Source organism: Myxocyprinus asiaticus, chromosome 32, assembly GCF_019703515.2.
Source record: "Myxocyprinus asiaticus isolate MX2 ecotype Aquarium Trade chromosome 32, UBuf_Myxa_2, whole genome shotgun sequence".
NCBI classification, from domain to species: domain Eukaryota; kingdom Metazoa; phylum Chordata; class Actinopteri; order Cypriniformes; family Catostomidae; genus Myxocyprinus; species Myxocyprinus asiaticus.
The window spans coordinates 44,604,608-44,622,592 of NC_059375.1; the positions used below are offsets into that span (position 1 = coordinate 44,604,608).

At 38.7% G+C, this 17,985-nt stretch overlaps 1 protein-coding gene across 1 annotated transcript; it reads left to right on the plus strand.

Annotated features, from left to right (window-relative positions):
- Nucleotides 1-6,987: 6,987 nt before the first annotated feature.
- Nucleotides 6,988-17,633, plus strand: LOC127423521 (carbohydrate sulfotransferase 15-like). Its single transcript, XM_051667904.1, has 9 exons — nucleotides 6,988-7,092; nucleotides 7,753-7,838; nucleotides 8,110-8,412; nucleotides 12,005-12,344; nucleotides 15,446-15,574; nucleotides 15,677-15,833; nucleotides 16,841-16,997; nucleotides 17,082-17,229; nucleotides 17,315-17,633. The coding sequence occupies exons 2-9, from the start codon at nucleotides 7,773-7,775 to the stop codon at nucleotides 17,515-17,517; spliced, it is 1,503 nt and encodes a 500-aa protein (XP_051523864.1). The 5' UTR covers nucleotides 6,988-7,092; nucleotides 7,753-7,772; the 3' UTR covers nucleotides 17,518-17,633.
- Nucleotides 17,634-17,985: the final 352 nt, after the last annotated feature.

Below are 17,985 nucleotides of genomic sequence, written 5' to 3' on the forward strand. Positions count from 1 at the left end.
GACATGCTACTTAATATAATTAATTGCATATATATAAATATTTGCAGAGAAGGACCCCTAAATAACAATAACTTGATATATAATGATTAAATAATTATAAATAGCCTATTTATATTTAAGTAATTAAAAATATAATATATGGGGGTCTGGGTATCTCAGCGAGTATTGACACTGACTATCACACCTGGAGTCACGAGTTTGAATCCAGGGTGTGCTGAGTGACTCCAGCCAGGTCTCCTAAGCAACCAAATTGGCCCGGTTGCTAGGGAGGGTAGAGTCACACGGGGTAACCTCCTCGTGGTCACTATAATGTGGTTCTTGCTCTTGGTGGGGTGTGTGGTGAGTTGTGTGTGGATGCCGCGGAGAATAGCGTGAAGCCTCCACACGCGCTACATCTCCACGGTAACGCGCTCAACAAGTCACGCGATAAGATGCGCGGATTGACGGTCTCAGATGCGGAGGCAACTGAGATTCGTCCTCCACCACCCGGATTGAGGCGAGTCACTACACCACCACGAGGACTTTTTAATTAAGCAAAACCTTTGAGATTTCGTTTCATCATTTTATCACTGCACAGAAATGGAGTAAGCGTGTGTCTCCTCTGTCACTGTGTGTCATTAACACTGCGTGGCCAGGAACATTTGCCATTTCACGAGCTCTTTACGTTCACTGTCAAAGTTTATATTTGTTTGTTGGTATGAGCCTCAGCTGACGGCGCATGGCAAGCCACGAGTGTCAGAATTATGCGATACGTTTACATCTAAAACGCCCTATTTTACAGTGTTCTAAACAAACATAACGCCATAAAATACGCCATTGCAAGACTCTGTTTTCCACCTGTAAAAATGGGGAGTTCCCCTATAATCTGCCTTGTCTCCTCCCATGTTAGTGACCCCCACCTGCCCTCAACAAAAATGATGTACATTGCTCCATTAATGTATGAACAGAAATCAATAACAAATCTGACATTCAAAAGAAAAAGGAGTGGAGAAAGAGCGGGAGGTAGCAGACAATTTATGAGTTTTTACACAAGAAAAGTGAGCCATACATGCTTAGGTGAATATTTGTTTGATATCCATGTAAACATGGTCCAGAATTAATAACTGCATGCGCCAAATGCGAGAGAAAATGCTGTTCTTTAAACAGTGAACAACAATCAGATGCTCGCTTAATAAAGTGACGTGCAACATGTGCCGCACCTCACGCATCTACAGTATAAACATATTTGACTTCAGTGCAGAATTGACCATCAGATGACCAGCGGGCAGTGGTAGCTCAGCGGTTAAGGCTCTGGGTTACTGATCAGAAGGTCGGGGGTTCAAGCCCCAGCACTGCCAAGATGCCACTGTTGGGCCCTTGAGCAAGGCCCTTAACCCTATCTGCTCCAGGGGCGCCGTATCATGGCTGACCCTGCACTCTGACCCCAGCCTAGCTGGGATATGTGAAAAAGAAGAATTTCACCGTATATGTGCAAATGTATAATGTGTGATAAATAAAGAGAATTATTAATTATTAATTATTATTTATCTATGTTGTCTAAATGTTATTTTTCTCCAGAACATCATGAGATACGTGAGAACTGTTCCTCAAATTAATCCACCAAACGAATAGGTGAGGAATCACCTGTCGTTGTGCTCAGATGCCGTTGTCTATTTAAAGGGACAGTACCGATTTAGCATGTGTTCTGATGATCAGTGTAAATCATTATAAACAGAACAATGTATGCAAGTAAACAATAGACATGTAACAAATATATATGCAAAATAAGAAAAGACATTTATTGATGGAATATAATGAATTTGACCATATGATGAAAAGCTGATTCATTTGTCAAATTATTATTTTCAAATTGTACCAAAAAACCAAAATATACCTACATGAACCTATAAAATCAAAATTATAATCGAATCACGAGCTTGTGAATCAGAATCGAGTCTGGAAATCTGTAGTTAATTTTGGACCCTGTGTAAATATCGGTTAGCAAAGACTTTCTAAAATTACCTGAGAGCAGAAATGTCTCAGGACAGACCGAACAAACTGGCACTCTTCTCATTTCAGAAATGTTCTGGTGACTTTGTCAACAAGAAAACTCAAGAAGAAAACTCAAGATAATTTATTTTGTCAGTAGGTTTTTCTTTTTTAAATAATGTATTTCTTGGCATTTGAAAATAAAAAGTTATATATTACTTATGAATTAGCACTTTTAAATGTCCATCTAAAATGTTTAGACTGGATATTATCCCCACCACAAACCCAAATTGGTCAGGGGGCCCTAAAATAGTTCTGTGCCCCTGCTCGATAGAGACGATGAGAGGGCGCAACCATCGTCATGAAGTCTTGTGGTCCGAATGGAATCAATCCGGGAATCCTGGACCGCGGTGATTGGCGTTGCCTAATCGTTAGCAAGGCAGTTAACATTAACAACTTCATACAGCCTGAGAAAGCCGAACTGTTTGTGTTTTTAGTGACACACACCTGATCCAAAATTACTCAATTACTTATTTCTTTTATCGTGATAAATATCGAGATCGTTTTAGCGCCCAGCCCTATACTTGATTATACTTTATGATATTTGTTCATGTATGCCTTAAAAGTTTGATGTGGAGCTTCAGCTGTTTCAGTGTTCATCTCCATGACCGGGTAAAAAAAGTAATGTTCTGTATAATTACAAAGCTGAACAGCATAAAAAGCGGCGCTTTTCACATACACTAAACGCCATCCAATATGGCATTTTAAACAATTTTTCGCATTTCTTACAGCATTTGGAATTACTACGACGTATTTTACAGCGTTATGGTTGTTTAGAATGCCATAAAACACACCATTTTAGAAGTAAATACGTTAGAACTAACATAATTCTGATACTCATGGGTTGCCATAACTGCACACGCATCAGAACGCATGAAATGCTTCACACGCTCTTCCGGACAGGAGCTGATCTGGTTGACGTCTCACTTCGGTTGCGTTGCGTCATAATCAGTGTTTTTAGGTCGCTGTTTCAAGTTAAACTGGAGTTTAGTTTACTGCCCCGTGCCGAAAACAAGTGCTACTCCAAGCTTGAATTGCTCCGGTGATCATAATATTCCTACTTATGGTCCCGGGGGCATGATTAATTGCATTTGTTTTTACATAATTAATCACACTAAATTAACACGTTAAATGGACAGCTCTAATAAATATCAAATGTTTCTTGATGTTATAGTAGATATTTGAGCAGTGCGTGATATTTGTATTATTTTTAGCTAATATATTTGTTATAGTTTTTTTTTGTTATAGATATTTGGATTTTAAAGCATGAGATGATGTGATATGTGTCTCTGTCTATCATTTGTGGTTTGTAAATGTTCATGAAATGCAGAAGTGGGAGTTGAGGAGTTGATGACTCAAGTCCGATTTATAGAGAAATTTCAACATATTTTAAGAAAATGAAATGCAGCGTCAGCTGACGGTTGTAAAAGATGAATCAAATGATGCTGTAATTCAATTACTGGATCCACTAATAATCAGATTCATAATAATAGAAATCAAAGGCAGATCTTCAAGAAATGTCCCTCACAACACAACAGCTGAGATGTTTCTTGTTAAGAAACTGACAATTAAATAAAAGAATATAATCAAGAAGATTATAAAACAGATAGTTGTGGTCCTGGATGCTGATTGGTCAACAGCCGTGTTTTATTCATGATAAATCACAGCTCTGACCTCATCATGGAACTTCTATTTGTATCACTCCGCAGCACCTGACAGATATTCTTGTTGCCTAGCAACGTCCTGTTTACTGTAAGGGACTATATTTTCTGGGTGAAGGATGACATTTATTGATTTTATTTGCAAAATATAATGTTTTAATGAACATTTGTGTCATTAATATTTTATTATGTGGTAACTGTTTTGTTAAAGCCAAAAGGCATGAGATGATGTGCTCCGCTTTGTGTCGTGCCTAACAACTTCATCCATAACAAAATTCACAATAGAGCTGTTCGTCCAAAAACCCATAGGAAAATTCAGAGGGAACCCAAGGCGAATTAAGACTTCCGGGTTCGCCTACCAATTGACGGCACAGCTGAACAGCTCTATACGGCACCGCATCTCATGCCTTATAGCTTAAATATCATCATCTGACAGACAGACATTGAATAAAAGAATATTTCTGTGATGAAACACAATTACATACACAATAAAACAGCTCAGAATATCTGCGGTCATCTTATTATCAGTTCATGTTTAACCCTTTAAGCTCGGATGGGCCCGTCAGCAAGAATTGTTTTTGTTTTTTTTCTCAAAATATTCAAAACTACAGTCTTGACCAGCACAAAATAGGTATCGTTTGAAAGTTTAGAAGCTCTACTTTCCAATGCATGTAGACATTATGACCAAAACTGAACAAGTGCTTTGAAATTTGCAGACAAATGAGAACTGTTCCGTTTTGATCATTTTTATTTTTTTTAAAATTGCACCATATATATTAATGAAATCAGTAAAAACATCAAACTGATCAAATAGTCATGTATCATATGTTGTTGGAAAGCTCTCAAAGAGTAGAATACAACCAGCCTATTTGTTTTACTCACAGCTAAGTATATGTCTTTGATAATTATGTCGTGTTACTTATATGCCGCATTTTCACTTATAACTTATAACTTCACGAAAAATAAACAGAACATAAAATATCACATACCATTATTTAGAGGAGGTGATAATCTTTCAAACGAGTCCACACACAAGGTAATCAGATGCATAGATCATTAGATAATCCACATGAAGCACAATGTTACATATGACCACCAGGAGATGGTGCCAAATACATGACACACACTCAATGATGACTCAAATGACACAGAATGAAACTCATTCTGTTAAATCTCATTACTAAAATCATGTCTGCATGCTATGCAAACCTTTAATCATTGTTGTGTTTGCATGTGTAATTAGTTCTTATGTACAATTATTATGTTTAATTGTTTTTTTAGAGAGACTTTTGGACACTATGATAAATTATTTTTGTAATGTTATAACTAGAGCTGTCGGAATTAACGCGTTAATTGCATGTGATTAATTTAAAAAGTTTGATGCATTTATTTTTCTTAATCACGATTAATGCATAAACCAGCATAAACACTTTTTGGGAGCTAGGAGCCGTGGTAATGTGTCCGGCTGGAGTCATTACACTGACACACACCACAACAGCGCTTCCCTGTCAGTAATAAAATTATAGAGAAAGGACCTATTAGTGCTATTATTTGATGTACAAAACAAGTCCAGATAGGACTTGTGATAGACATCAAGTACTTTCAGTGCATTTTAATTACCACTAATGCACGTCAAGTCTTAACTATCACTAAACTTTTCCCGTGGGGTTCAAAGCGGTGCTGGACGCTGGCGTTTACGCTCCGACGTGAATCATGAACATGATTGCTGTAACAAAGAGTCTCCACCATAACCTACTGACAGATTAATATTGTGGAGGATGAGAGTTTAAGAGATTTAATGCCCATTGCAATGAATACTGAACCTATGGGGACTAAAGCCATCTTTATACAGCAAAGGTGGCACAGAAGCTGCATCTGAAGTGGCAATTAGGTGTATTTTCACAGAGCAGAAATAAATGCATTTACACAGCAGTAGAAAATGCATAAATGTTGTGAGATTAATATTTTAAATGTAAAATTATGAATATAGAAATATGAAATGAATGAAAATATGAATGAATACTCAACCTATGGGGACTAATTCTTTCAATTAGTCAACCTCCCAATTAGACTTTGGTAAACATTTAATGTTAGTTGAATAGATGACATTATATCGTGGAAGGCTTTGTTTGGAAAATGTTAATAAAGCATTATATTGTTACATATTGTTATGTTTTCTTTCCTAAGATGGAAATAAATATATTTTGATTGGAAAATAAGTATATATATATATATATATATATATATATATATATATATATATATATATATATATGTATGTATTAAATACTTTAATCAGCTGACAGCCCAAGTTGTAACTTTTGATTGCTTTATTGTATCAACACAGCAGAACACGTTGAGGATGAAAGAAAAAAAGTTTTCTTTATAATAATACCAAAATCCTGACCCTCGTTTTATTTATTTTTTGTCAAGTTATAAGCCTTTAAATTTGGGTATGCCACTGATACAGGAACTCAGAGCTTATAGGGTTAAAAACATAACAAACCTGTGCTGAGTGACTCCTAAGCAACCAAATTGGCCCGGTTGCTAGGGAGGGTAGAGTCACATGGGGTAACCTCCTCGTGGTCGTGATTAGTGGTTCTTGCTCTCAATGGGGCGTGTGGTGAGTTGTGTGTGGATCGTGGAGAGTAGCATGAGCCTCCACATGCTGTGAGTCTCCGCGGTGTCATGCACAACGAGTCACGTGATAAGATGCACGGATTGACGGTCTCAGAAGCGGAGGCAACTGAGACTTGTCCTCCGCCACCCGGATTGAGGCGAGTAACCACGCCACCACGAGGACCTACTAAGTAGTGGGAATTGGGAATTCCAAATTGGGAGGAAAAATAAATAAAAAAATAAAAACTTAAACCTACATTGAAGTTAAAACCTTTAAACATTAGAGTCTTGTTAAACTGTTTAAATGATGAATGATTTGATTTATTTTACTTAATTTACTTGATTGATTACAGTGCTCGATGCTGCACAAACACATTAAAAAAGAACATTTTGACACAATATGAGTGGAACTGCAGTACATGAACTGTTATGATTGAAACTTTTAATGATTAGTTATTTGTGGCAGGTGTATTGTAATCTTGATGATTTATTAGATTAATTGTGGAGCCCTCTGTGATATTAAACTGTGATGTTTGATAGAATCAAAATGACATCACATCGGTATAATGTTCCTGCTGTTTGTGTCTGACTAGGGGAGTTTCATGTGTGTGGGATTTCATGTGGTCTGAAGGAGGTTGTGACAAATACAAACGCTGTGCACTTCAAATAAAACATGAGTGACTGGCTTCCCAAAACACAAAGACTTAAGTCTTATAGCTCTACAGTCTTTCAGCATTCTCTGTGAATTATTGACTTATTGATGGATATGATCAGAACTCTTGCGGTGAGTGACAGTGATCTTCATATGACGTTATAAATCTCTTTTCTCTGATCTTCTCTGTTTTTGTGATCTTGTGCTCAAATGATGTTGATGTTGAACATAATTCTTAAAAACATACATGTTGTGTGTGTGTGTAATATCAATATAGTCTTTGTACTATAATGTGTAATTCTCTGCTCAGTTTACTGCATTTAATGTTTATAAGTAAAACGATAGTTGTGACTTATTGAATGAGCTTCATTTGAAGAACACACACACCTAATTCTGTGTTTACTGGCAGCTATAAACTATTGATTTTGAAGAATGGATTATTCCAATTATTATTGTTATTAAATGTAACTTTATCGAACATTGATGTATTTTGTTATATTGCTGTTGGTGTTGTTTTATAAGTCATTTATAGCTGTTGAAGTGTTAGTGTTTTACTGCAGTTCTTCAAGTCAATCTGTGATCAAAAATCTGTAATGCACAGAATTACTGCTTTAATATGATCTCCTGTAATACTCATCTAATACTGTCTGTGATTTTGTATATGATGCATTTATTGTTTGTTATATTTAACCCCTGTGAGTCACTGTTTCATTGTTCACTGTAATGTTGATTTCTCTCGAATCATTATAAGTGTGTGTGTGTGTGTGTGTGTGTGTGCGTTTCTGTGCTCAGTTGACGCTGTTAAACGTCTGATGATGGAAACCGTTTTTCTGTCAAACACTGACAAACACTATAGCAAGAGAGCACTGCTGTTGAAGGTACAAACACACTAACATCTGTACAATACACTTCTTAATCTCACATTTTGACTATCAGTATTAAGTCTGGTCGACACTGCAATTTATTCTGGTCAACTGAGACAGGAAGAAGCGGTTTATAAACCTTTGCACACACACTCCTGCACGTTATGTGAAGTCAGCCAATCAGATAAGAGCTGGTGATTTCAGTGTGCCGTACACATCAGACATCAGTGTACAGAGAGACAAACTACACTTTAACACACACATTGAGTGTGTCTTCTCTCATCAGGTGGATGGTGACTGCTTGAGTGTGTTTGATGTTCATGATGACATGCCGTGTCTGCGCAGTTCTTCATGTTGCGTCCGTCGCTCTAAATTGTTTGGCTTCATCCTGGTCTTCATCATCACAGCATGTTACATGCTGTCCGGCGAGAGGAAGAGTCTTTTGATCGCTCCTGAGGTGCACAATGTCTGTCTGGAGTCCGTCTGCACAGACGCAGTCACACAACTGCTGCAGAACATCAGAACTAAAGTGACGTTCAAACGCAGAACACTTCCTGACATCACAGAGCTTCGCAAACGTGAGACTAACGTGAGTTCATTGACCCACAATTACACATTTACACAGAAATACAAGTTTAAATACTTGAAATAATGTGACACTCATGGGCCTGGGTAGCTCAGTGGTAAAGATGCTGGCTACCACTCCTGGAGTTCACTAGTTCGCTAGTTCGAATCCCAGGGCGTGCTGAGGGACTCCAGCCAGGTCTCCTAACCGGTTGCTAGGGAGGGTAGAGTCACATGGGGTAACCTCCTCGTGGTCACTATAATGTGGTTCGTTCTCGGTGGGGCACATGGTGAGTTGAGTGTGGATGCCGCGGTGGGTGGCGTGATATGTCTCCGTGGCAACGCGCTCAACAAGCCACGTGATAACATGCGTGGATTGACGGTCTCAGATGTGGACTGAGGCAAATCACTATGCAACCACGAGGACTTAAAAAGCACATTGGGAATTGGGCATTCCAAATTGGGAGAAAAAGGGGAAAAATCTGAAAAAATAAAAAATAAAATAAAGTAAAAAAATAATAACGTGACACTCATTTATTTTGTCTGAATCTGTTAATGACGTTATTCAAAAGTACATTGAAAATGCAATTCACACAAAACAATTATTTAAATAATCCTCTTCTATGATGATCGTGTTTTTTCATCTCTGAGTTCAAAGTCATTTTGATATTTTTTTCTGGGGTTTAAAGTAAAAAAATGTCTAAGTGGTGTAACCATTTAGAGACTAACAATTTAAGCTCTGAAGATGTTTTTAAAGATTTCCTGTTTCAGTGGCATACCCAAAATTAAAGGCTTATAACTCGAAACAAACAAAAAACAGGGAGGGTAAATCATTTTAAAGAAAACTTTTCACATTTTTTAATGATATAGATTGATACATTCTGAGACTCTCAGCCTAAGAAACTGCTGAAAAATAAAAAAACGAATTGAGCCAAAAATGTACTCTGTCTTGTTTTCCTTATTTGACACTATCTCTGGGTGTAAATAAGGTGGCTCAGAAAAACTGCTGTTTTGTTCCCAATCATGTCAACTTTATCTGAGAAAATTTTTGTATTGATACGATAAAGCAATCAAAAGTTATAACATTAAAAAAATAATTTATCATAGTGTCCAAAAGCCTCTCCAAACAAATAAAACATAATAATTTGACATAAGAACTAATTACACATGCAAACACAACAATGACTAAAGGTTTGCATAGCATTCACAGAATTATTTTCATTCTGTGTCATTTGAGTCATCATTGAGTCTGTGGCATGTATTTGGCGCCATCTCCTGGTGGCCATAATTAACATTGTGCTTCATGTGGATTATCTAATGATCTATACATCTGATTACCTTGTGTGTGGACTCATTTAAAAGATAATCACCTCTAAATAATGGTATGTGATATTTTATGTTCCGTTTATTTTTCATGAAGTTATAAGTGAAAATGCGGCACATAAAGAGCACAAACATAATTGTCAAAGACATACAGTGCATTTAGAAAGTATTCAGACCCCTTCATTTTTTCACATTTTGTTATGTTGCAGCCTTACGCAAAAATGGTTGAAATTATTTTTTTACATCTACACTCCATACCCCATATTGACAAAGCAAAAAACAGATTTTTATAACTTTGCAAATTTATTAAAAATAAAAGACTGAAATATCAGAATCAGAATGAGCTTTATTGTCAAGTGTTCTCATGTACACAAGGATTTTTGTTGGTGATAGGAGAAACAAGCAAGTACACACAGAACATTACAGTGAGACACAGAATATAAAATAAGGTAAGAGACATACAAAAAAATGGGACATATAACATAGAATGGCGTATGTGCAAGTGGTAATATATGTGCAAGGTAGGGGTATTATTGAATTAAAAAACATATTATACATTATTGCACTATGGGAGTCCTGAAGGAAGTTTAATTGTTCATGTGGTAAATGGCCTGAGGGTAAAAACTGTTCTTGTGCCTGGTTGTCCTGGTGCTGAGTTCTCCGTAGCGGCGGCCAGAGAGCAACAGTTCAAAAAGGGAGTGGGCAGGGTGTGTGGGGTCCAGAGTGATTCTACCTGCACGTTTCTTCACTCTGGAGATGAACAGGTCTTGGAGGGTGGGCAGTCATTCGTGTACAGGGAGAAGAGCAGTGGAGAGAGAACGCATCCCTGAGGAGCACCAGTGCTAATAGTGAGGGTCCTGGATGTGATTTTCCCCAGTCTCACTAGCTGCTGCCTATCTGTCAGAAAGCTGTTTATCCACCTACAGATTGTGGTTAGCACGGAGAGTGAGGTTAGTTTGGTTGAGAGAAGATCAGGTATGATGGTATTGAAGGCTGAACTGAAGTCCACAAATAGGATCCTTGCATAAGTCTTAGGTATGTCGAGGTGTTGCAGGATATAATGCAGTCCCATGTTGACGGCATCATCCACAGACCTGTTTGCTCGGTAAGAAAACTGAAGGTGGTCTAGTAGGGGTCCAGTGATGTCCTTCAGGTTGGCCAGAACCAGTATCTCAAATTTTTTCATTAAGGATGTCTCTGTATTTTGCTGATTTAAGTTTCCTTCAACCCTGACCAGTCCCCCTGTCCCTGCCGCTGAAAAACACTCTCACAGCATGATGCTACCCACCATGCTTCACCGTTGGGTTGGTACTGTGCAGGTGATGAGCGGTGCCTGATTTCCTCCAGACATGATGCTTAGAATTGAGGCCAAACAGTTCAATCTTCATTTCATCAGACCAGAGAATCTTGTTTCTCACAGTCTGAGGGTCCTTTAGGTGTTTTTTATGTGTCTTGCACCGAGGAGAGGCTTCCGTCTGGCCACTCTGCCATAAAGTCCAGATCAGTGGAGTGTTGCAGTGATGGTTGTCCTTCTGCAAGTTTCTCCCATCTCCACACATGATCTCTGGAGCTCAACCAGAGTGACCATCAGGTTCTTGGTATCCTCTCTTACCAAGGACCTTCTCCCCCGATCACTCAGTTTGGCCGGGCGGCCAGCTCTGCGAAGAGTCCTGGTTGCTCCAAACTTCTTCCATTTAAGAATTATGGAGGCCACTGTGCTCTTGGGAACCTTCAGTGCAGCCAAAATGTGTTTCTAGCCTTCCCTGGATCCTTGACGCAATCCTGTCTCTGAGCTCTGCAGGCAGTTCCTTTGACCTCATGGCTTGGTTTTTGCTCTGATATGCATTTACAGCTGTAAGATCTTATATAGACAGGTGACAATTGAATTTGTCTCAGGTGGACTCCAATCAAAGTCATGTGGTGTAACCAACATGCAGGCAGCCATTCTATCATGTGATTAAAAACATAAAACAGAGAGGAGCCCTTTAGATCCTCATGAGTGTGAAGTTTTAAAAAAATATCTGATATTTTCACATTTTTAAGCCATATTTTGTTGAGTGACCCTGGACACAAATATTACATTTCAAGAAACTTAAAGCATGTGTTTTAAATTAGATTTTTTTAAAGGTTTCTCATGTTCTTATCATATTTTTCAGTGACTCTTTCTACTAATATTCCAATAGCTGTGGAGAGTAAAAACATATTTTTAACTTTCAAGGCTTAAAGAGAATATGGTGTGTTTATAATAAACATGATCACTGTGTGCAAAGAAAGAGTTTTCCTGTGTGTTTCAGATGTTCTCAGTGATTCCACAGAAGTTTCTAGCGAATTTTAAAAACCCATGTTGGTTTGAGGAGCAGCGTGGAGAAGTGACCGCAGATGTGTACGCATCAAACCTGTACAGCCGCTACTCCAGACAGATGCACTCGGTCTTTGAGTACCTGAAGAGTGTGTTCAGAGAGCGTTTAATACTGCATGATGGTAAAATCTATCGCCTGCGCTGTCTGCCTTACTTCTACATCATCGGTCAGCCCAAGTGTGGCACGACAGATCTGTACGAGCGGTTGAAACTGCATCCAGATGTCCGGTTGACGGCACTCAAAGAACCGCACTGGTGGAGCAGAAAGAGATTTGGTACGTTTGACTCTGTTTCCTGTAATTCGGTTTAACACTCCTGTGGTACTGAAAAAGGGCACCTCCCTTTGGTATTTGCAGTCATTTTTGACCGGAAGGGTCAGATGTGTAACCCCTTATTTTTAGGATAATGATACAATTTCTTCTTGCCTGAAGTAAGAACAATAAACTTATGCATTTCTTTTGAGAGTTTAGCATTTTAAATTGATTTGAAGTGTCAGTTTTTGCAGTTAATGCCATTATGCTGCAGTCAAACCTGACCATGGTGTTACAAACAGAAGACACAGAATAAACATTTTATACCAATAATTTATTTCAAACATAAACATTTAATAACTCAAAGTAAATGCATAATAATGTCAAGAAAATGAACATCAAGAAACAGAAATGAACTGCAAAATTCTGAAAATTCAATTAGAGTATAAAACATAAGAATCAGAGTAAACATTTTGCAATTTCAAACTTTCTGTAGTAAAAATGTATTTTGCAAACGTGTGTGTGTGTCAGATTGCTGTCATCAGCTAGAAAACAACAGATGACTTGCAATGCCAACAATGGCCAAAATATGGCTGTAGAGCTCCACTTATGTCCTGGTTTTGTGTGTGTGTTCTGCATTGTGAGTGTTTTATCGTCTCACTCCTTCATTTCTGAGTGTTTGTTTAGCATTGTGACTGATTTATTGGTTTTATTTGACAAATGTAAAACAAAAAGGCTCTGTGTTATAGTCTCACCAGTTCATTTGTGTGTGTGTGTGTGTGTGTGTGTGTGTAAGTGTGTTTGTGTGTGAATGGGTGTGTATGTTTTGCACTGAGAATGTTTTAGAGTCTCATCCTGTAATTTCTATCTGTTTTTTTCAGCATTGTGGCTTATTTATTGACTATATTTGACAGATAAAAAAAATTGCTCTTTTTATTTATTTATTTTTTTGGTCTTTCCCATTCATATTCAATGGTCGGTCAATTTTGACCACTAATACCAAAGGTGTTGCTTTTATTTTTTTACGACCACTTCAAACGTGTAAACTAGTCGCTTTTCAGTGAAATTCGACGTTTTAAATCCAAAATGGGTCATTTCCGTTATTTGCGCAGATCCGATGTTTTTTTTTTTTTTTTTTTAATGATTTGTTAAACTTCAATGTTTGGTGAACAGCAGCACAAGCATAGGTTGACACATGCACACCACTGCCTCAGGGATTGACAGACGTGGCTCGTTTCTCTGAAGGCCGACAGGCAACAAGCTCTAATCACGCTTCCAAACCAGGGTAAAGTCTTGCAGACAGTGTATGGTACAAAACTGATTTTTTTACTGTATTTGTTGCTTTATATACTCCACAGAATTCGTTCATAGAGAACATGACTTTAACATGTTGTAAAATGGCCACAATGTTTGGTTATTAGTAATGGCAAAATGTATTATGTCTGTTTGAATATCTCTTATGTTCTTTACTGTCAGTAAAAACAAAAACACATTAATATCAATCACAAATAGCTCAAAACAGCCAGCAAAGAAACAGTGCAGTGACCTACACAATATTAGGCAGGTGGATTAAATGTTGTGGCTGATCGATGTATTAAGAATTAATCCTAATAATTCAAGATGCACTCTCGAAGTTTGACTATTACAGTTTGTTAAAACAGTGATGAAACGGGAATTAGAACTATTCTGTCAGATGTGAAGAATTTATCCACCTGTGCATCCTCTCTCATGCCTCCTCATAAAGCTTCCTCTGGGGGGGCCTGGGTAGCTCAGTGGTAAAATACACTGGCTACCACCCCTGGAGTTCACTAGCTCGCTAGTTTAAATCCCAGGGCGTGCTGAGTGACTCCAGCCAGGTCTCCTAAGTAACCAAATTGGCTCGGTTGCTAGGGAGGGTAGAGTCACATGGGGTAACCTCCTCGTGATCGCTATAATATAATGTGGTTCGTTCTTGGTGGGGCGCGTGGTGAGTTGAGCGTGGTTGCCGCGGTGGATGACATGAAGCCTCCACGCGCTATGTCTCCATGGCAACGCGTTCAACAAACCACGTGATAAGATGCGTGGGTTGATGGTCTCAGATGCGGAGGCAACTGGGATTCGTCCTCCACCACCCGGACTGAGGCGAATCCCTACGCGACCACGAGGACTCAGGGCAGAAATGCCACTGAAGGTGGCAAAAATGACCCTGAAATTAAAAATGTGGGGGCAAAAAAAGTTTTTAACTTATGATTTCTATTTCTTATTTGCAACATCGGATAATGTATATTTATTTTTCTATTCTAGACCTAATATATACATATCACATGAAATTACTTATTGGTGAACGCTTCTGGTTATTCAGGTTGAACATGTGTTTTAAGGAACTGATTAATTTGAAGTATTTGAAAGAACACAATGACATCATATTTTCATATTTTGTATAGGTATAAAATATGCCCTAATAATGTCCTCATAATGGTTAAAAAATGTGCTCAAAAACAACTCCGGGGGGCAAATTTTGCCCCTTAATAGAAAAGTTAATTTCTGACACTAGTCTAAATATCCTCTTTTAAAAATGCTTTAGCCAATAGTTACATGAATGGTGTACATACTCAAGAAAATAATAATAATAAATGCTTCTCTCAGAGTCACCAGAATTGAATGCTTTGGTGTTGTCTTGCCGAAGAAAAAAAAAATGTTTGTACAATAAGGGTACACTTACACTCCCCCCCCCCCACACACACACACCTTTTTCAACAGTACTGAATTTGGAGGTGTGCACTTAAACCTGTCGAATCGTTCAGATGGCAAATGGAGGGTAAGTCACCACGTCTTTAACTGCTCAGATAAAGGAAACCATTTTTATTAAATGAGGAAAATGTATTTCGGTCAAAAATGACCGAACACCATAGGAGGGTTAATGTTTGTGGCAAATGTGACTGAAATCTCCGTACAGTGACACACAAGATGAAACTTTAGTTGAGTTATTCATTTGAAAGTCTTCTTGAATCTTTCCGTCTCTGAAACGACTTTCCTTTTCTGCTGACATCATCAAGGCCACACGTGCCGCTTAATATTCACGTTAACTAATACTCTCATCAGTAGATGTTTCACATCTCATGGAGGTTTCTCTGTCCGTCTGTCAGGAATCGTTCGTCCTGGTGAAGGTCTTCACTCTCGTTTTCCAGTGGAGGATTATCTGGACCTGTTTGATGTTGCTGCTCATCAGATACAGAAGAGACTTCAGCAAAACTCCAGCAGCAACATCATCATCGGTGGAATATTAATTTCTTTATGATCTACACAAACCTTTTTGTTTGAAGAGTTTTGAATAGAATGAATACTTCTGAAGGTCTGTTTTTGATGTTGATTGACAGGTGAGGCCAGCGCGTCCACCATGTGGGACAACAACGCCTGGCTCTATCTCCATGACATCAGCACAGAGGCGGAGCCTCCATCACTCATTCAGGACTTCATTCACACGCTGCAGCCTGAAGCACGATTCATCGCTATACTGAGAGATCCTGTGGAGAGGTCAGGGGTCACATTCATGCCAAACTCAAGACAGGCTCCACATTGATACTGAATCTGATGAATCTAATACTTGGTGCTAATCAATAACATCGAATCTGGTTATTGATTAGTCAGAAATGTGCAGTGTGCGTGGAGAAACTCTGTCAGTGATGTCGCTTTACTGTAGTGAAAAATGCGTTTGCATAATACAACTCTTCTGAAAAAGTTGTCCAGTGTGCAGGAGCACTTTATATGAAACACTTGAATGATCATAAACATAAAGTGTAATGTGGAGCGGTTGCTGTGTCATGTTGACTGAGTGCTTGTGCTGTTTGATGCGCTTGAGAGAAGTTCCTCTCCAGTACATTACTTATATTTAACCATTTAAAGGGATAGTTCACCCCAAAATGAAAATGCTCTGAAATGACTCACCCTCATCTGAGATGTATATGACTTTCTTTCTTCTGCAAAACACTTTTTTTTTCTCCCCAATTTGGAATGCCCAATTCCCAATGCGCTCTAAGTCCTCGTGGTGGTGTAGTGACTCACCAAATTGGCCCGGTTGCTAGGGAGGGTAGAGTCACATGGGGTAACCTCCTCGTGGTTGCTATAATGTGGTTCTTGCTCTCAGTGGGGCACGTGGTGAGTTGTGCGTGGATGCCACGGAGAATAGCATGAAGCCTCCACACGTGCTACGTCTCTGCGGTAACGTGCTCAACAAGTCACGTGATAAGATGCGCGGATTGACGGTCTCAGACGTGGAGGCAACTGAGATTCGTCCTCCGCCACCCGGACTGAGGCGAATTACTACGCCACCACGAGAACTTAGAGCGCGTTGGGAATTGGGTGTTCCAAATTGGGAGAAAAAATTAATTAATATAATAATAATCGTTAGTTGCAGCACTTCTGATATTGAATGAATGTCCTACTTGAATAGGGGACATTAATAAACATTTACACACTAAAGCGCTGTCATTGTGTTAAATACTGTAAGTGTAACTGTAATGTAATTGTGTGTTTATCTTCAGGTTGTATTCAGATTATTTATACTTTGGCACGTCTAATAAATCATCAGATGATTTCCATGAGAAAGTGTTTGAATCTCTGCAGATGTTTGATGTGTGTCTGCAGCACGCTAGTCTGAGAGCCTGCGTGTACAACAGCACACTAAACAACGCCATGAGTGTGAGTGTCACCACACTGACCAATCACAAGAGATTCAAGTCTTTATCTGTATACATGGAAAACATTCAGTCTGTCTCTCTGCAGGTGCGTTTGCAGGTGGGCTTGTATGTCATGTATGTTCTGGACTGGTTGTCTGTGTTCTCTCGTGAGCAGCTCTTAGTTTTGCGTTTGGAGGATCACGCTTCAAACCCGTCCTGCAGCATGAACAGAATCTTCCGTTTCCTGCAGATAGGTACAGTGTGTTTCATGATAAACTTGACGTGCTGCCACCAGAAGAGGTCAGTGCAACACATCATTGATACACGTGTGTGTTTCAGGAGCCGTGTTGAAGCAGAGATGGAGAGAAATCACTAAACGACCAGCGTCAAACACCAGACGTATGTCTGACAGGAATCTGGGGCCGATGCGTCCGGTCACACGAGAGCTGCTCGAGCAGTTTTACGCTCCATTTAACCAGAAACTGTCTGAAGTTCTGCAGGACGAATCGTTTCTGTGGGACAGTCGCTCTGAACACACGTGACGTCTGTTTAACACAAGAACTTTCATACAGAGAGACTTAAATTATTATTACTTTTAAATTTGATAGTGCGAGAGCTTTCTGGAAGATGATTGTTATTTAAGATGAATTATTCATAATTGTATCTGAATATATTTTTTGTGAAAGTATTTTTTCAACAACAGAAAAACAATGAAACAAACTCGCTTCTGTGTCGTGTGTTTATCTGACAGACTCGAGCACAGTATTAACACTGACACCTGCTCGTCACATCTCACTGTTTCAGTTCTCACATCACTGGCTTTATTGTTTCACATGAAATACTGGCATAACATCAAAAACAAAAATGTAACAATAAAAAAAGCCATGACAGTAAAAAGTGTCAGTGCTGGTGGCGAAAAAATAAAATAATTAAAAAGTACACTTTATATACTAATATATATATACATATATATATATACAGTTGCATGCAAATGTTTGGGCACCCCAAGA